Raw genomic sequence first — 20,833 nt, forward strand, 5'->3', positions numbered from 1 at the left:
GCTGGGTGACCCAGGGCAAATAACTTAAACTATTTGTTCCTTCATCTGTAAAACAAGAGAGTAATACTTGCCTCGCTGCAGGGCTCTGGGCAGATTAGTTAATGCTTGTACAGTAGTTTAAATTAAAGCGCAGTGTATAACTGCTGAGTATCCTTACACTAATGGAGCAAACCAGTGCGTTTCTGTCTGGAGAGCAGCACTGTGAGCTGGTGTTTCAGAAGCGGTGTAACGTGGATGGCTCTGGAATAATATTTAGATGTACAGGTAATTAATGAAACATTTGTGGTGTTTAAGAAACAGCTGAGCATCACATTTACTATGAATGTAAAATAAAAACCTGAGAAAAATTGGTCTCACACTAGACTTTTACATATATTGAGATTACTTTGAAGAGCTGAAAGCACAGATGAGAGCATTTTGTATGAAAACTATCACCACCACTCTTTGATTTGAACTTTGGAGGGTGCCTCAAACACTAAAAAAAGCTGTGGATGATGCTGGGACAATCCCAGGCACAGCTACAGGTTGGGCAGAGAAGAGATTCAGAGCAACCCTGTGGAGAAGGACTTGGGGGTGTCAGTTGATGAGAAAATTGACATGAGCCGGCAGTGTGCTCTGACAGCCCAGAAAGCCAACTGTATCCTGGGCTGCATCAAAAGAAGTGTGACCAGCAGGTCGAAGGAGGTGATCCTGCCCCTCTACTCTGCTCTTGTGAGACCTCAGCTGGAGTATTGTGTGCAGTTCTGGTGTCCTCAACATAAAAGGACATGGAACTGTTGGAACAAGTCCAGAGGAGGGCCACGAGGATGATCAGGGGACTGGAGCACTTCCCGTATGAAGACAGGCTGAGAAAGTTGGGGCTGTTCATCCTGGAGAAGAGAAGGCTGCATGGAGACCTCATAGCATCCTTCCAGTATCTGAAGGGGGCCTATAAGGATGCTGGGGATGGACTCTTCATTAGGGACTGTAGTGATTGGACAAGGGGTAACAGGTTAAAATTTAAACAGGGGAAGTTTAGGTCAGACATAAGGAAGAAGTTTACTGTTAGGGTGGTGAGGCACTGGAATAGGTTGCCCAAAGGAGTTGTGAGTGCTCCATCCCTGGCAGTGTTCAAAGCCAGGTTGGATAGAGTCTTGGGTGACATGTTTTAGTGTGAGGTGTTCCTTCCCATGGCTGGGGGGTTGGAACTAGATGATCTTAAGGTCCTTTCCAACCCTAACTATTCTATGATTTTGTGATTCTGTATTGATGGGAATTAAGTGAAGAATAAAAGGTGCATGTGAGAGGTGGTCACTGCTATGTCCAGTGGTGGATGACATGGCTCATTGTCCTGGGTTCAGCTGTAACAGTTATTTTTCTCCTTCTTAGTACCTAATGCAGTGCTGTGTTTTTGACTTTAGCCTGAGAACAGCACTGATAGCACACCAATGTTTTTAGGTTTTGCTAAATAATGCTTACCCTGATCGAGGACTTTTCAGTCTCATGTTCTGCCAGTGAGGAGGGTCATGGGAATCCGGGAGGAAGCCGGGACTGGAGACCTGACCCAAACTAGCCAAAGGGGTATTCCATACCACAGCACATCATGCCCAGTATAGAAACTGGGGGGTTACCCCAAAGGCCCAGATTGTTGCTGGGGCCGAGCTGGGTATCAGTTGGCGGCTGGTGAGCAATTGTATTGTGCATCACTTGTGTTTATATTTTATCTTCCTTTTCCCCTTTTAGTTTTATATTTATATTCTCTACCCTTCTTATTTACCTTCTCATTATTATTACTGTTGGTAGTAGTAGGGTTTTTGTATCATACCTTAATTACTGGACTGTTCTTATCTCAGCCTGTGGGGTTTACATTCTTTTGATTCTCCTCCCCATCCCTCCAGGAGCAGGGGGCAAGAAGGGGGATAGTGAGCCAGCGGCTGCATGGTTCTGAGTTACTGACTGTGCTTAAACCATGACACTTACGGAGGATTTGTGTCAGGGGAGGAGTACCCTGATTGCACGTGGTAGGAGCTGTGTCTTCTGAAGTTGGGGTGGGCACTTCTCAAGCCATCGAATATTTTTGGGGAATGGTATTTTATCCAGTAGGAAATGCAAATGCAGAGCATTTTTCAGGGGAGAATCTTAAAGTATTTCTTAGAAGCACCTTAACTAATAGACATGACTGCACTTTTGAAACGTAGGTTGTTGTTTGATTTAAAGTCTACTGCTTTTGAAATACCCCAAGTGTCTGAGCTGTTTCTCTGTGCTTCTTTTTGGAAAGAACGGGCATTTGCTGGAGTAGTCTTTTCCAAAATGCATAATTTTCTTTCTGAACTATTTACTGCAAGTAATATATTTTTAAGTAATTGTAGTTGATGCACTGTGAAATACCAGCAGGGGAACAAAGCATACAATACTGAATCTGTTCAAATTAGGATGAGAGTAATCTCATATGCGTGGTGGTAGTTGTGTTTTGCTTTGACTGCTTCATACATAATTCCCTCTTCTGCATGTGCTGAGGGGAAGGAAGGATCTGAACTTGTTTGTAGAAGTCTGAATCACTAAGGAGGTTTTATTTTCTCAGTACACCTACAAATTAATTTTGTCTACTTAGTGCATTTTGTAGTCATTTTGTGTTTATTAATATGTTTTCACACATCCTTATCTGAAAGGCCTATCGTTATCATAAATGCAATCTGAAACGTTTACAACTGCATACCCTATCCAGAAAACTGTATGGGGAGTAGCTATGGATGTACTTAAGACATTTTAGCATCAGCCTCTAGACCAGAGAAGTACTTATAGAATCATAGAATCATAGAATCGTTAGGGTTGGTAAGGACCTTAAGATCATCTAGTTCCAACCTCCCTGCCGTGGGCAGGGACACCTTACGCTAAATCATATCACCCAAGGCCTCGTCCAACCTGGCTTGGAGCATTCACAACCTCCCTGGGCAACCTATTCCAGTGCCTCACCACCCTAACAGGAAAGAATTTCCTTCTTATATCCAACCTAAACTTCCCCTGTTTAAGTTTTAACCCATTACCCCTTGTCATGTCACTACAGTCTCTAATGAAGAGTCCCTCTCCAGCATCCCTATAGGCCCCCTTCAGATACTGGAAGGCTGCTATGAGGTCTCCACGCAGCCTTCTCTTCTCCAGGCTGAACAGCCCCAACTTCCTCAGCCTGTCTTCATAATCAAATACTAAAGTTCACAGGCAAAAGGAGAGTTAAAGAAAAAAGTAAGAATGCTGAGAAAATACTTTTGAAAATAGTTATTCAACTAAAATATTTTGCAGTTAAGTTTTCCCTCATTCTATGTTCCTGTCTGTAAAATAGGAATAGCAGGATGCTCCACCATACTTGTATGTTGTGAAAATCAGTAACTGAAGGTGTATGAGGCTTTTTATATGCTGCAGTACTGGTGATCTTTTAAGTATCATAAATAGAGAGAAGCAATGCTGAGGAAGGAGCTAGCTAGATCCATTAAGTTAGTTAATACTTTAAAAAGTTTCTTGGAGTGTGACTTTGCTGATCCCATGGTAGAGAGAATCTCTTTGCCTCCTTCAGAGTATTGTGTGGGACATCTTCTTCTTGTATTGCTTTAATGATTCAAAAAAAGAATTTTAAAATAGAAAATCAGCTTACTTCTTCACAAAATCTTTTAGTTCCTTCAGAATATATAGGACCAGTAGGTGCAAGGTCTTACAGATCCTCTGTTGAAACTAATTTATGTAGTAAGTCTTCCCTCCTGAAAATTTGCATTTGTATTAGTTTTGAGTTGAACAAAGATTGTAAGTCTATTAATATTATTAGTATAAGACTTTAATTGTGCCCTCTTTCCCGCAATTCTTAAGTCTTAGCAAAGCTGTGTTTCCTTTTCAGGCGTTTATGACCTTCTTCTTTTGCAAATTAATTTGGTTTTTATGACAACTTTAAGGTAAAAGTGAAACTTTTATATTTATATTTATATTTATAAATTGCTATTGAAAGGATTCATTATTTAATTTGGATGAGGGGATATAGAAAGCAATATCTCCAATGTACTTATGTCTGTGAGCTGGGTAGTTCTTAAAGTAGGTTTGCAAAATTGCAATAAAGGGTAGTTGCCCATCCAGAAGAGCTTTCTACCGTGTGCTAAAAGTACAGTTATTATGGCATCAGTGTATTTCACTTGTCCATTGTAACAAAATGTTTGAACACAGTAACAGGAATGAAATTTCAAAGGATTTTTAGCAGTATGTTTCAAATTCCAGTCTTAATTTTGTCATACAGACACTCCACCGGGATGTTGTTTTTTTTTTTTGTATTTAGAAGACTTTTGTTCAAAAAGGCAGTTCTTGCTCACTTTTGTATTGACCTGAAAATTCAGCTTTTTGGCTTGCAACATGAGCTAAATGGTTTACTTATCTCCTTGATTAACTTTTGGGGAAAATTACAGGTAACTGTATGTTGCTTTGTTCAGCCTGTTCCAATAGAAGATAGCATATGTACCTTCCTTCCCATGTATAAGCACTGCTAAAAGGAATTGTTACCCAAACTAAGTTGCAATGTATATGTTTCCTTAACTCCTACGACACTGTGTCTGGTTCACCCCATGTTTCTTCTGCGAGTAGTTTCACCGTTTGTGTTCAAATTTACAGACAAAAGATCTGCAACTTCTTCTTAATGAATCAAATGGTTAATTTGTCTTTTTTTCCGTTCTGGTTTTAAGTAATTACCAACCTGTCCAGTTGTTATCTGCAAGCATAGGAGTCTCTTCATACCATAACCTGCCAATTTTAACAACTGTCTTTCTTGGGCTTAAGTGAAGCTGAATCCGTAATCTATATTCACGCAGTATCCTTAAATTGTAATCCCTGTCTCTACTGGCTTTTAAGATTACTTTTTCTTCATGCTGTTTGTTAGCTACATATCCTGGGTTCAGCAGTAGCAGTCATTTTTCTCCTTCTTAGTAGCTGGTGCAGTGCTGTATTTTTGACTTTCAGCCTGGGAACAACGCTGATAACACCAACGTTTTTAGTTGTTGCTAAGTAATGTTTACTCTGACCAAGGACTTTTTGAGTTTCATGCTCTGCCAGGGAGGAGGGGAAGCCATGAGGAAACAGAGACAGGACACCTGACCCAAACTAGCCAAAGGGGTATTCCATACCACAGCACGTCATGCCCAGTATATAAACTGAGGGCAGTTACCTGGAAGGGCTAGATCACTGTTCGGATTGGGCTGGGTATCAGTTGGCAGGTGGTGAGCAGTTGTATTCTCTTTGTCTGTATTCTTGTCATTATTATTATTGGTGGTGGCAGTAGTGGTTTTGTGTTATATCTTCCTGGACTGTTCTTATCTCAATCCGTGGGAGTTGCATTCTTTCAATTCTCCTCCCCGTCCCTCTGGGAGAGGGAAGAGGAAGGGGGGGGGGGGGGGGGGAGGAGGAGTGAGCAAGCAGGTGCATGGTTCTGAGTTACCGGCTGGGCTTAATCCACAACACTACAGAATAGCCCTTGATTGTACATTTTGATACATGCATAACTAGTCTTCTTGTTTATACTGCCTCCTATACAATTTTCGATATTTTTTCCATAAATTTCTGTGAAATGCTATAAACAGTTGAGGGATAAGAAAACGTGATTTTGTTTTCCCAATCTTGAAAAAATATCCTTTTATTTCTCACTGTCCATTTGCACTTGGCAGTATTTATTTGCTGTCAGCATAGTTTTTAAGATTTAAAACCATTTGGAATATTGTTAATATAGAGATGTAGAGTCTTTTGTGCTATTGTAGAGATCAGACAGATTTAGTAAAAACTGAAAGAAAAGACATATAAATATAATAGCCCTAAAATAATCCCTTTATTAAAGGATTAGGAATGGGTAAATGATACTATATTTTTTACTGATGTATTACTGTCAGATCTGATGGCAAAATAAAAATACTAGGGCATGAGAAACAGTTTTATTTTGGTTACTGGCATTTGAAATTTTTCTCCCAAGTGTTTTTAATGCTGGTTTGTAATGGCATGCCACTCAAAGTTTGTTACTAGTGAGCTAAGGACGAGTGAGGAGATTTGATGTTTTCCTTCCAAATCTAGGGATTTGTTTCAGAAGTTAACATTTTGATTGTGCAAATATCTCATGAAATAAGTAGAAGGCTTTGTTCTAGTGATTTAGGGCCTGGTCTTGTGAGATGATGCATACTGAATAGAAAACATTGGCTTTTCAGGCAGTCCTGCTTTTTCTCGTGGGACATGTTTGTGTAGAGCCCATTCTTTTCCTGCTGGTCCCTGTTCTTGGGGTGACCAGCAGCTCTCTGAATTCAACTGTTTTGCGAGCTGCTCTAGAGAACTGAACTACTGAAATGAGCCCTATGAGGATAACATATGCAGAACCCATTTCATGACACAGTCTTGGGTATTCAACTTAGAGAAATGGATGAGGGAGCTTAGCTGTTTGGAATGGCTTTTTCATACTTGAACACTCACATACCTGGCTGAAAATTGAACAATTTTGTGTTTAAAGTAATACTTGCTTTGTGACTGTCCTGGGTTCAGCAGTAGCAGTCATTTTTCTCCTTCTTGGTAGCTGGTGCAGTGCTGTGTTTTGACTTCCAGCCTGGGAACAGTGCTGGTGATACCGATGTTTTCGGTTGTTGCTAAGTGATGTTTACCCTGACCAAGGACTTTGTGAGGCTCATGCTCTGCCAGGGAGGAGGGGAACACCTGACCCAGACTAGCCAAAGAGGTATTCCGTACCACAGCACGTCATGCCTGGGGGGGGGGGGGGGGTAACTGGGAGTTACCTGGAAGGACAGGGGCTTCTGGGTTGGACTCGTTTCTTGGCCAGTGGTATTGTATTCTCTTCCCTTGTTATTTTCTTTTATCATTGTTGTCGTTGATGGTAGCGGTGGTGATTTGTGTTATCCATTGGTTGCTGGCCTATTCTTGTCTCAACCTGTGGGAGTTGCACTCTTTCGATCCTCCTCCCTGTTCCTCCGGGAGCGGGGAAGGGGAGAGGCCCGGGGGGGGGGGGCCTCGATTGCTATCAGCCTGGCAACACTCACTGGGAGTGAGTGAGCAAGCTGTCTGGCTAGGGTTTAAACCACGACAGTGATGAATTTCCTTAGAAGTAACAGCTCTTCCTGATGGAAACATCAGTGAACAATCAATTGTGAGCACATTGACAAGCCAAGGCTTCAACTTTAGTTTCATGGTATTTATATGTCGGCAGTTTTAAAAATGTACTTAGCTTACCTAGCTTCCATTTTTAATATTTTCCAGTTTTCTTGAAAAAAGTTATTGATTTGACCTCCTACCTAAAATAATGTTCTTCAGATCTAAAGATGGTTAGACACATTATCTGACTGAGTTTTCTGAAGCAAAAACATTCCATAACCTTAACCTTTTCCCTGACCCCATGCTTTTAACAACTGTTGACATAGTTTTATGCTGTTACGTGACCATGCTCGGATGAAATCTGTCAAACAGATCCTTGAGTTATTAGGCTGTCTGAGTCTGACCTTTGTGCAATCAAAGATATGTGACTTAAGGGTTCAGATTTGCCATGGCAACCAGTCCAATTTGATGCTGTGAGAAAAGGTCTAATTGTTGCAGAAATTTAATGATCTAGAGCAACATCAGGGCTGTGAGATTTTATGAACTGTTTACACTGTAATTTCCATTTTGTTAATGCAGTCTTTTTTTGTAACCCATTCATGGCTAGAGCATAAGTGGCTGTTTTTATTTAAAATAGCAGTGCATGTTCTAAAAGATGGCTCAGTGGAAATATGCCACTATTTTGGAACGTATTAACACAGTCATACATAATTTCAGCCACCCTTACATACTTTTCATTCTTTTAAAAATATTTTGGCTGCTTAGACCTTTGACAGACTTGGCATTTCTGTCATCGCAAAAGGGATTTTACTCTTTCTCTCCTCAAACCTCTTCTGATCTGCTTACTGAGTGCCTGCTATAAAACAGTAGGAAATCTGAGAAGGTCTTGGGGGTGGGGGCTGTTGTGTCACTATTTTTCTCCTTTTATTGGCATGTGACCCAAGCAATATTCTGTTTAATAGAGTGAAATAAAGCTTACTTTACTTACTGCTACTGGTAAGAAATATGTGTTCAAAACCAGCGTGGTCAGAAGGTATCTGAGATACTTTTTACCACTCTGTATCAATAACCTGAACTTGTTGCACTTGTGTCTAATTTAAAAAAAAAAGATAATGAGCTATTTTAAACTTAATATTGAAATTTTAGAGATTTAACTAAATACAACATAGTTTCCTAGAAGAGAGAATTTGTGTGTGAGATATACCTCTATTTTTCATGGTGAACCTCTGCTTTTGATTCATTAGAACGTAGGAAACAATATCTCTTAGGAGCTAACTGCATTTTTCAATACATCTCAGTCTAACTCAGAAATATATCCAAGAAAGAAACAGACAAATTTTTTTTATATGCATTATCCATTCACTTGTTGTCCAGCTGGACTAAAATTATCTATGCAAACTGCTGTGAAATATTGCTTTATGTATGATAACACAAACTAAGCTATTGCTGTATAGGAATTTGATAATACCGTGCAACATCTGGAACCTAGTTACATGCCCTGTGTTGAGAAAAACAGCAGTAGTCCTAAATTTTAATAGTTGCAAAGTAACATGCACTATATGTACATCACTGATAAATTGTGAGAGAACATGTTTTAAAGCAGTACATTTAAAAGGAAAAAACAAAATAGAATGAGGAGAACTTTTAGCTTTTTATTTTCCTTAAAGCTGGATTATAAATCATATTTTCAGCATGAAATTACTTCAGTTAAAATGTTAATGCTGTGGGTACATATGTCATGTTTTGCAGAGCAATTGTGATTTTCTTTTTCAGATGTAAGAAAAGTGTTGGATGATTTGCAAAAAGTCATGAAGAATTTTGAATCACGAGCTGAATTCACGGATCTGCAGAAAATGAGTGATGTAAGTGAATTGTTTTGTTTCATCCCAATTCTGTAATATTTGTAAAAATCTGGAAAATTATGTATATTCAGATTGATAAAAGGGTATAAATAATGTAGTAATTCCTGTCTTGCATATCACTGCATTTGCTGCTATGTATTATTTTAAAAATATCTAGGCTGTTAATAAGCATAAACCAGTTCATTTAATAATCCTAACTTTCCATCTTTATAATTAGTCTGCAGGTGATTTTGTTGACATAAGAGAAGAAATTGAAGATAATAGTATTGAAACAAAAGGTAAATGATTTATTAATAAACACATGTCTTAATTTAATTGTAAGCAAAATATTTCTTTTCTAGGATTAACACTCCTTATGTGGGATTGACCAAATCATTTCACTGTATCCTTTACATTTAAAAAATTGCTTTATTCAATTTAAAAATTATTCATCTGAAGTGGGAATTATGTGCACTCTCTATCAGCACCAATCTGTACTGAGATTGAAAGAGAAGTAACTAAAACAACAATTTAGCGAATATTTTGAGGCACCCTGGGCTTCATCAGCATAGGAATTGGTTTTGTTCACATGGAAATGGTCTGTATCTCTGTGGAAGACAGGGACAAGTATCCTGAGCATCTCATTAGTTTATTGCTGACTTCATTTTTCTGGATTTTAATATTTCCCTTTTTTTTTGTTAGTGTATGAAGTTAATGGCGGTGCTTTGTAGTGGCAGTGAGTGAGCACAGTGGATATTGGAGCAGCAAGTGGTTATCCTCTGTTGTCTTCGAGATCTGATGTGGTTTCATAACGGACAGAAGTTTTGTTAGAATGAGGAGAGAAAACAACTGGTTTGTTAAAGCACTTGCTGATGTTCAGGAAGCCACGTGCATACCTTGGTAGTCAAGTCAATGGTTAACACTGAAGTGTAGCAGAAAGAAATTGGGAGGACGTAATCTGAAAATCAAATTGAAACAGATTGTCAACTAATCCTTCCAAATTTTATTTATTAATTTTGTAATTATACCAAATGAAATCCTCACAAGCTGCTCTGATTGCTTGGCTTACCTCAATTTATATTAAATATTTTTATATATATATATATATTTATATGAAAAATATTCAACCTTTTCTTAGTGAGATGATGAAAAATGCTATCCGGTGGAAGAGTAGGGGGGGACGCATTCCAACATTACTTTCAGTCACCTGTTTTCTTTTTAATCATAGAATAGTTAGGGTTGGAAAGGACCTTAAGATCATTAAGTTCCAACCCCCCTGCCATGGGCAGGGGCACCTCACACTAAACCATGCCACACAAGGCTCTATCCAACCTGGCCTTGAACACTGCCAGGGATGGAGCACTCACAACTTCCTTGGGCAACCCATTACAGTGCCTCACCACCCTTACAGTAAAGAATTTCTTCCTTACATCCAATCTAAACTTCCCCGGTTTAAGTTTTAACCCATTACCCCTTGTCCTATCACTACAGTCCCTAATGAAGAGTCCCTTTCCAGAATCCTTGTAGGCCCCCTTCAGATACTGTAAGGCTGCTATGAGTTCTCCACGCAGCCTTCTCTTCTCCAGGATGAACAGCCCCAACTTTCTCAGCCTGTCTTCATATGGGAGGTGCTCCAGTCCCCTGATCATCCTTGTGGCCCTCCTCTGGACTTGTTCCAACAGTTCCATGTCCTTTTATGTTGAGGACACCAGAACTGCACACAGTACTCCAGGTGAGGTCTCATAATAGACTAGTTGTTCAACAATGTCACAAAAAGATTCTTCAGAAAAGTTAGTTCATTAGTAGTGTAAGAAATGTAAGACCGCACAGCAATATAAAGTCAAACTTGGGCAGGAAAATGCTTTGGGAAAAGCATCCTGTCTTATTTAATACCTATCACTACATAGGCATGTTCCATAAAAAGCATTGATCAGGATCAAATCCTTCAGATTCATACATGAGTGAAACTGTAAGTTTTGCCTCACAACTGCTTTTGATTCCTGTGTCATAGAGATGAGTCCTGGTACATATGCATGCATACATATGTGTATGTATTTACACACACACACACACATTATACAAATATTCAAAATTAAAGTTAATTATTTGAATAAGGAAACATTCCTGCAATTAGAATTTAACAGATTAAGTATTTGACAAGCAAGATTTCTAGATCACAGCCTTGACCTTTGTGTGGCTTAAGATTGCTCTGTTTTGGATTAAAACCAAAACCAAATTTTGATTTATTAAACTTTCAAGTGGAAAAAAAATCAAAACACAGCAAGATACAGGAACATAAGGAAGTAACCACAACACTGAATAATCAAGAAATCAATAAACAATTCAGTATTTCTTTGGTGTTCAAATGACCTTCCTAAATTAGAAGCTAATACAGTGTGCGCAATACGTAATTTTTAGCTCGCTGATGTGCCAAGTAAACCAGTAAATCTAAGTAGGCTGGTAACTTTTGATTTAATCTTCTTAACTGGTTTGATGGGTTAACTGTAAAGATCACCGAATCAGTCAGACATTAATTCAGCAAAAGCTAAATAAAAGACAGCACTTAGAAAGTAATATGCATGCAGAGAAAATATTATCCAGAGACTATTAGAGTATTATCCTGTGCTGGTGTTCTGGTTCATTGACAGTTTCACTTAAACAGTTAAACAATAATTTGAAATGGAAAATGTTCTGCCCATATCCTTTAAATCCCTTGTGGGTTTTCCCCACACCCCAATAGTTTTTGTTAGGTTTTTTTGTTTGTTTCTTTTTTGGTTTTGGTTTGTATTTTTTTGTCAATTGCTTTAGTAATTGCATTTTTTTTGTTGTTGTTGTTGTTGTTACACAGGAAAATATGGAACTGCTCACAAACCTCACTCAAAGCCAAAATTATCAAATGTTTTTGAGGTGGATATTCCAATGAATGGAAGTGATACAAAATCCATGGGCCATTTTCAGTCAGAGGAGGAACTGTGGGCCCACTTGGAAGAGCTTGAGAGACAAGAGCTTCTTGGTGAACCCGACAGATACAGTGCTGCAGTAGCAGTGTCATGTTTGGAGCTCAGAAGACTACATGCATGTGATTCTGTTTGTACACAAAGGATCTTGCCGTGAGTGCAAATAGCTGACTAGGCTGATGCAGTTAAAATTATAATAGGTGGAAGAAAGGTGGAACATGAATAAAACATGCACTGCAAGGCCAAAGGTGCTAAAACCTGCCTCTGTTGTACAACCATGGCAGTCCAGCAGTATAGTATTTTTCCTTTAGGATTATAAAAAAGGGGGAAGTAAAATCCATTTCCCACAGGCTAGAAAAATCCATTGTTTGCAATGTAGGAGTTAGCACGTTTAGTATTTAATGGTATCCTGAGATCTGTTCTGATCCTAAAGCAATACATATATCATTAGCCAGAATGTCACAGTTTTGGTATTTCCAGTTGACATGGGAAGGACATAGTCGTTCTTATAGAGTATAGAAAAGGTTTCACCATCTGGCTAAAAATACAGTAACTGGCTAAAGAAAGTTACGTACAGGCTTGTTCATTATTTTATATCTGTGTCTCTCGAGTATGAATTGCCTCAGTTCACTTGGATATTTTTCATTTCATAGGATGCCTAATACAGTTGAGACAAATGGAGAAGATACAAGCTCCTCTGAAGAGAAAGAAGATAAGAGGACAGATCTGAATGGGATGTATAGAGCAGAAGACTGTATTACTCAGGACGACTTCCATAAAGAAGTAACAAATTCAGACTTGTTTGGTGGCCAATTTAATGGCTCTACTTATTATCACAGTGATGATAAAGATGACATAGATGTTGGAGATAACTCTGTTCCAACTATTTTTTTCTCTCACACTGTTGAACCTAAAAGGGTTTGTACTTTATTATTTTTATCTTCTTAAGAGATTGGATAAAACATATATACCATATCTAAGATAGAAAATTTTAGATAATGTAGATAATGTAGAATAATAATTATAGGTGACATGTTGGGTTTTTTTTCAAGGGTTTGAAACCCACTGTTTAAATCTGCAGTTTCAAATACGGTATTAAAAAAATGGTCTTCAAATGTATACTTTGTTGTCCTGGCTTCTGGCTGTTTCAAAAGGTAGTATCCTGTCTAGGAGTTTTTAAAATTACTTTTTACTGGACTCGAAATTAACTGTTGAACAGCTCAGCTGTTGAGCAGAGTTAGAATAAGCAGATTTTCATATATTATATGCAAAGTCTGTGCATATTAGTGCAAAGAAATGCCTCAGCCTAATGCAAGTGATAAAGAATAAAAAACTCGCACTGTGAATGTTACCATTCATACGTTTAACTTGTCTATGCTTCGTAATTCTCAACTGCTTGGATAGGAGAATGTCAAAAGTCAGTTTGCAGCCTGGTTGTTGATCATTTGTGATGGTCAAGACCATCATTTGTGTTCAATTTTCAGGTAAGAATAAACACAGGAAAAAATACTACTTTGAAATTCAGTGAAAAGAAAGAAGAGGCCAAGCGTAAAAGGAAGAACAGCAGCGGCAATGGCCATGCAACTCCAGAGCTGCCTAACATCAAAACCCCAGCAGACATTTACCGGTGTGTGAGATTTCCCCTCAGCAGCCCTTCTATTTTCATTTCTGTTCACCTATAGTACGAACCAGAGCCTACTATTTCCTGAAAGAAATATCTGGAAATGAGTTTACTACTTAAAAATGAAAGTTTGTGGCTTCTGCATGGTGCCACGCTTTCATATCCACAAAACATTTCTAAGCTTAAAATTTCCTTTTCCAACTAGCAATTCATCATTCATCTACTTTTTCAGACCTTCTGAAATTGAGGTAAATTTGCCAGTACATGTCATCTGGATAAAGGGATACAGCAGTGATGTTATATGTTCTGGTTAATTCCATGTCTTTTGCTTCTGTGTTTGTTTTCAAACATAACTGACCAGATCTATCCTTTGTAATACTCCTTCTTTACCAAGATTTACTAATTGCTGGGTTTTGTCTCTTCCTTCCAGTATCTTCAGAATATCCTCAGGTCTCTGTTGGCATAGTTTGTCTTGCATTTGTTCTCCCTGACTTTAGTCACTCTCTCTATTCTTTGTAAAAATAAGTGCTCACCTGTAGAACACTCACAGTCAGAGAGCTTGAAAAATGCTTTTGGGCATAGAGGACTCTATAAACACAAAACTAAGGTGATGGGAGAGTTAAACTAAGTATTTAGGTTTGTAAAGATGAACACAGACACCTATTATATTGGTTAATTAAGTGCTTCTGAAAATCACACTGCATTTTTATGTCGGTATATTCAGGCACCTAAATATCTTAAAAAATGTGTCACAAAGCGGGAAAAGTTAAAACCCATCCTGTAATTACATCCTCTGGGACTGAAGATGAGGTAAAGGATTCTTCCATGGTGTTCTCACAGAGCTCTGTAAAGGAACCCCATCTTCTGTAGAGAGATGCAGGTGTTCCCAGGAGTGCCTGATGAATAAAGCTGTTAAGAAACAAGTAATACCCTTAAAACTCATCCAGTCATTGGGCTCCTCCTTCATGAGTTTGATAAAGTTGGCGCTGTCCTCTAACATGACTTTTTCTCCTCCACCCACCCTTGACTTCTTTAACTCATGGAGATGGAGTACAAACTGTAGGAAGAGGGTTCTTTACCAGTTTACAATCTGATTGATAATACTTGAAAAGAGTCTCCATGATGATCTGATCTTAAAAGCTGATTTTTTCCCCCTCTTTTTTTTTTTTTTTTTGACTGAAAGCAGGAGATTATGGCACTTGTCAGGAACAAGATTCATCCTTTCCATGTGCAGTGAATGTTTCAAGTATTTGTTTTTATATTCTACACTTGACAAAGACTTAATTCTAGAGAGCCTTCCATCATTGTGATCTTCTGTTTCGCTTCACTGAAACAACTCTGACAATTGTCTAGTTTACCTTCTTTCTAACTTTGGAAACTTACACTATTCTGTTTTCTAACACTTTTCAAAAAGATATACTTTTTCTGCTAGAAGAGTATATCAACTTAATGCTTGAATAAAAAGGGCATAACAGTGTTTGCTCTACAGAACTGATTCTTGTACATTGGTAAATAAAATGCCTCTGAAGATACAGTATTGTAATTCTGCAGCAAAAAAAGTTAGAAAAGCACATAATAATTAATTTGTACAAAAGACAAAGCAAGATCACTGTAAATTTGTCATCTGATTCTGAAATAATTTATTAAAATTAACAATTTCATTTATAGAATCTTTGTTGATGTTGTGAATGGAGAATATGTCCCTCGTAAATCAATTTTGAAGTCTCGAAGCAGAGAGAACAGTGTTTGTAGCAATACCGGTGATAACAGTGCTGCTGAGTTTGATGATAGACGAGGAGTTCAGAGGAGTATTAGCCGTGATGAAGCCACTCAGAGTGACAAGAGTGAAAGCATACTGGAGGAGGAGGAGGAGCCGGAGGGGCAGCAGCAGCAACCGAAAAAGCTTCCACACTTTTCAGGGACAACTAAGGTACAGTTTTTAATCAATTATTGATTGTTGGCAGGGATTAAAACAAGAAAACTAATGACTTTAGTTGCCTATACCATCAGTTTGTTTTCTTTAAAATAATTTTCTAACTCCTACCTAGTTTGCTTCAGGAGGACAAGGATCACCTGCTACAAGCTCAGGAGTGTTGCATCCCAACCAGAAGGAAGTGCAGCAGGAGGGCCAGGAGATCTCCATGGATGGATAAGGAGCTCCTGAGGAAAATTGAAATGAAAAAAGAGGCTTATAAAAAGTGGAAGCAAGGACAGACGGCCTGGGAAGAGTACAGGGATGTTTTCCAGGAAGCTTGGGACCAGGTTAGGAAAGCTAAGGGCCAGTTAGAGTTAAACTTGGCTAGGGATGTTAAGGATAACAAGAAGGGATTCTACAGGTACATAGCAAATAAAAAACAGACTAGGGAGAACGTAGGCCCCCTCAGGAAGCTCTCAGGAGAACTGGCTACACAGGATTTGGAGAACGCTGAGGTTCTGAATGACTTCTTTGCCTCGGTCATCTCTGGCAAAGGCTCTGACCACACCACCCAAGTCTTGGAAGGCAGACACAGGGACTGTGAGAATGAAGACCTTAGGCCCACTGTAGGAGAGGAACTGGTTCGAGACCATCTTAAAAATCTGAACGTGCACAAGTCCATGGGTCCTGATGAAATCCATCCGCGGGTCCTGAAGGAGCTGGCAAATGAAGTTGCTAAGCTGCTGGCCATCATATTTGAAAAATCATGGCAGTCAGGTAAAGTTCCTGACGACTGGAAAAAGGGAAATATAACCCCCATTTTCAAGAAGGGGAAAATGGATGACCCAGGGAATTACAGACCAGTCAGTCTCACCTCTGTGCCTGGCAAAATCTTGGAGCAGATTCTCCTGGAAGGCATGCTAAGGAACATGAAAATCAGCAGGGTGCTTGGTGACAGCCAGCATGGCTTCACTAAGGGGAAATCCTGCCTGACCAATTTGGTGGCCTTCTATGATGTGGCTACAGAACTGATGGACAGGGGTAGAGCAGTTGACATCATGTACCTGAACTTGTGCAGAGCGTTTGACACTGTCCTGCAGGACATCCTTGTCTCTAAATTGGAGAGGCATCAATTTGATGGATGGACCACTTGGTGGATAAAGAACTGGCTGGATGGCCACACGCAGAGTTTTGGTGAATGGCTCAATGTCTGGCTGGAGACCAGTAACGAGTGGTGTCCCTCAGGGATTGGTGTTGGGACCGGTCTTGTTTAACATCTTCATCGCTGACATGGACAGTGGGATTGAGCATGCCCTCAGCAAGTTTGCTGATGACACCAAGCTGTGTGGTTCGGTTGATATGCTGGAGGGAAGGAATGCCATCCAGAGGAACTTGGACATGCTTGTGAGGTGGGCTGATGCCAACCTCATGAAGTTTAACCATGCCAAGTGCAAGGTCCTACACCTGGGTCAGGGCAATCCCAGGCACAGCTACAGGTTGGGCAAAGAAGAGATTCAGAGCAGCCCTGCGGAGAAGGACTTGGGAGTGCTGGTCGATGAGAAAATGAACATGAGCAGGCAGTGTGCGCTTGCAGCCCAGAAAGCCAACCATATCCTGGGCTGCATCAAAAAGAGTGTGACCAGCAGGTCGCAGGAGGTGATCCTACCCCTCTACTCTGCTCTTGTGAGTCCTCACCTGGTGTATTGTGTGCAGTTCTTTGTGTCCTCAACATAAAAAGGACATGGAACTGTTGGAACAAGTCCAGAGGAGGGCCACGAGGATGATCAGGGGACTGGAGCACCTCCCATATGAAGATAGGCTGAGAAAGTTGGGGCTGTTCAGCCTGGAGAAGAGAAGGCTGTGTGGAGACCTCATAGCAGCCTTTCTGTATCTGAAGGGGGCCTATAGGGATGCTGGAGAGGGACTCTTCATTACGGACTGTAGTGATAGGACAAGGGTTAATGGTTTAAAACTTAAACGGGGAAGTTTAGATTGGATGTAAGGAAGAAATTCTTTCATGTTAGGGTGGTTGGGCACTGGAATATGTTGCCCAGGGAAGTTGTGAATGCTCCATCCCTGGCAGTGTTCAAGACCTGGTTGGACGAGGCTTTGGGTGATATGGTTTAGTGTGAGGTGTCCCTGCCCATGCAGGGGGTTTGGAACTTAATGATCTTAAGGTCCTTTCCAACCCTAACTATTCTATTCTATGATTCTATGACATTATGACAAGTTCTGTCATAGGCATCCTGGGGGCAGAGGGGAGGAGACAAGGCAGGGGCTTCCCCAGGACCTGAGATTTGACAAATTAGTCGCTTGCTGGTGTGACTGAAACCAGCGTCATGTCTACTGTGTCATCCTGAAAGTGCCCCTGCAGGATATATAGCAGGATTTTTAAAAAAAAAAGAAAAAAAGAGAAATCTGTGCTTCATGGTTGATGACAGGGAAGAGTTGATTGTCTGCAACCTGTGTTGCACAGCTGCCTGGCATCTTTCCGGGTGGTGTTTTTAAGTTTTAATAGACACAAATGTCAACTGAGTTATCATTTGGACTTGCCAAAGGCAGAGGAATTGACCTATGGAAGAAATCACTGCACCTTTGCTCATCCAATTCCAGTCTAGGGCCATTAGTGATGCCAAACAAATCTATTTTCACATGTTTGGAAAGTTCAGGGCTTCATCATAAAGGAAGGAGACTGTACAACATAAGGGAAAATGTACAGTTGCTTAGGAGCCAGGTGAGTACAAAAATTAAATATAGCTGCTGCTCTGAAATTCAGAGCATTCTTAAGTATTCTTAATTTTTATTATGTAAGAACTTACACTATTTTTTTTTCAAACTAGATGAAACAGTTTTCAGTATTTTCCAATGAAATGGGCAAGTTCAATGAAAACCCTATTTTTAGAAAAAATACTTTCTACAGTAAATTAATTCCTCATAAAAGCTATTGTTTATTATCACTTTTCATACAAACAGCTACAGATGAATCCAGGCAGGATGTGATTGGTGGTGAAAGGTCCATCTGTAGAGTTATCACTTCATGTTGTAGATTTTCTGGAATATATTTGCTATATTTTTATAAAATATCTAAGTACACTCAGTCCATTTTCTGAATATGGCATGATTATTCTCTACAGTATAATGTGTTTTTAAGTAACTGAAGGAGAGAGAGCAAGACACTCCAGTTAGATATGCCTTCTTAAATGCCGTTGCTGTGTTTTTGGTTGGTTTTCTGGGTGTTTGAAATGTTTGCAAAACACTAACTTTTTTCTTTTTGCTTCTGATTTGAACACGATTCTGCTTACCTGTTTTTGAAAATCAGCATGTTGTTAGAACAAGGCTGTTGTGTGCAGGCACAGCTTTAGGCGAACTTTGGCTACTGGAGCAGAAAACAAAACCCCACTGCTTTTTTGCAGGTCCTGCAAGGAAAGAATGGCTGGCTTGTTTTGCTTTGTTTTTCTTGGTAACTGAGTTATGAAAAAGCAGAACTAAACATAGTTAATAAATCTGGTGCATGTTCCTTTGTGCCCAGTCTGAGGATCAAACCTTGGATGTAAACTGCTTCCCCTTGCCCTTAGGCATTTTGAATTGCCTGTTTTTAATACATAGCAGGGTGATTTCTTCTTAAATATGTTTATGAAAAATATTTCTGAGCTGTTTTTTTCCCAATATTTTACAAGAATAATTTCTTAGCTAAGTTAAAAAGGATTAAGTCCTATAATCAACTGCATATAAATTATAATTTTTAATCATTAAATGTTTTTATTAGACCTTTTATAGAGAGAAATAGTTGGAAGCAAGTTTGCCTTTCTCTTAAGTATAAATTTCTTTCACCATTTTTTGATCATATTTGGTAAGTAGGAAAGAACAAACAAAACACGTGCTTGCCAATTTGTATGCAATGTGTCAGCTTGATGCAATTAGAAGATATTAAGTCATAAAATATGATGTATGATGGAAATGATTACATGCTTCAACTTTGCAAAGTCTGCATTCTTTATCCAAAATGAAACTGTATATTACATCAGCTGTTTTATTTCTTGAGCATGTGTCAGTGAGGAAGCAAATTTTTAGATCATTTATGTGGTAGGAATGAGATGAAGTAGTACTTTTAAGATGCTGTCTTTCATTCAGTCATCTTTGAACAAGCTATATTTTGAGGTTAATTACAGTTTGGTTACTTATGCAAGGAACAGTCATTGATTTAAAGATATTTCTTAACTTTTGGTTAAGAGAAATAACAATCCTAATCAGGCTAATATCGGGTAATGACCTTTATGGGCATAGCTTCACATTTGCATTTTATTAGCTCATTTTGAATGTTCTCCTCTGTTGTAGGCATTTTCTGGAACTGTTATAGAAAAAGAACCTTTGTCTCCCTCCTTAATTCCCCACCCAGTCATTACTCACCCTGTCCTGCCTACCATTCTGGAGCAGAAATCAGAGGAAGTCTTCTCCAAAGCATCAGAAGAAACTCCAAAGAGGATTTCAAAATTCAAAGCTGCCAGGATGCAGCAGCCCAGATAGGTCCTGCCCAGCCAACCAGAGATATCTGGGCGTATTTGTTGAAACTATGTAGACCTGTATGTGTGACACCTTGCTCCCTAAAAGAGTGTCCTCTTGTTAATTTGGCATCGGTTATCCTTGAAACATTTATTGGTAAGTTTAAAAAAAAAAAAAAAGGTTCAGTGTTTGAACACTTGAGTTTTCATCTCGGTGGGTTTCCCTGTGTGCTGTCACCACCTTTGTGTATGTTCGCCTTACAAGAGCAGCACTTGGTTTCTTTTTCAAAAAACTGTTCCTTGCATACACTGTTTTCATATTTAAACATAAATACCGGCAGTTTAGTGCCAGATGTGATGTTCTACATACCATATGGACCATTTTAAGGAAAATTTTCACATTTCAAATAGATTCATCGGTTATATTGCATTACTTTCTTTAGCATTGTATTCACATTGCCGTAGGTTTTGCAACTAGGTGTCTGATGAAAGTTTTTTTCTTCTTTCAAACCTCTCTGATATCTCCTGGAGAAGAGAAGGCTGCGTGGAGACCTCATAGCAGCCTTCCAGTATCTGAAGGGGGCCTATAGGGATGCTGGGGAGGGACTCTTCATTAGAGACTGTAGTGACAGGACAAGGGGTAATGGGTTAAAACTTAAACAGGGGAAGTTTAGGTTGGATATAAGAAGGAAATTCTTTCCTGTTAGGGTGGTGAGGCACTGGAATAGGTTGCCCAGGGAGGTTGTGAATGCTCCATCCCTGGCAGTGTTCAAGGCCAGGTTGGACGAGGCCTTGGGTGATATGATTTAGCGTAAGGTGTCCCTGCCCATGGCAGGGGGTTTGGAACTAGATGATCTTAAGGTCCTTTCCAACCCTAACTATTCTATGATTCTATCTATAAAATGCTGGGTTCATGT

General features: G+C 39.3%; 1 protein-coding gene across 1 annotated transcript in view; it reads left to right on the plus strand.

Annotated features, from left to right (window-relative positions):
* Positions 1–20,435, plus strand: part of LOC133283352 (unconventional prefoldin RPB5 interactor-like) — a 64,938-nt gene extending 44,503 nt beyond the window's left edge. Inside the window, exons 6-12 of the mRNA XM_061480043.1 lie at positions 8,857–8,945; positions 9,163–9,223; positions 11,773–11,948; positions 12,533–12,799; positions 13,366–13,508; positions 15,171–15,432; positions 19,753–20,435. Coding sequence (XP_061336027.1) covers positions 8,857–8,945; positions 9,163–9,223; positions 11,773–11,948; positions 12,533–12,799; positions 13,366–13,508; positions 15,171–15,432; positions 19,753–19,941 — 1,187 coding nt within the window. The 3' untranslated portion in view covers positions 19,942–20,435. The remainder of the gene's footprint in view (positions 1–8,856; positions 8,946–9,162; positions 9,224–11,772; positions 11,949–12,532; positions 12,800–13,365; positions 13,509–15,170; positions 15,433–19,752) is intronic.
* The last annotated feature ends 398 nt before the right edge of the window (positions 20,436–20,833 follow it).

The sequence above is a fragment of the Pezoporus flaviventris genome, unplaced genomic scaffold, assembly GCF_033815535.1.
Source record: "Pezoporus flaviventris isolate CSIRO_AGI_PZ_B2104156 unplaced genomic scaffold, CSIRO_AGI_Pfla_v1 ptg000166l, whole genome shotgun sequence".
NCBI classification, from domain to species: Eukaryota; Metazoa; Chordata; class Aves; order Psittaciformes; family Psittacidae; genus Pezoporus; species Pezoporus flaviventris.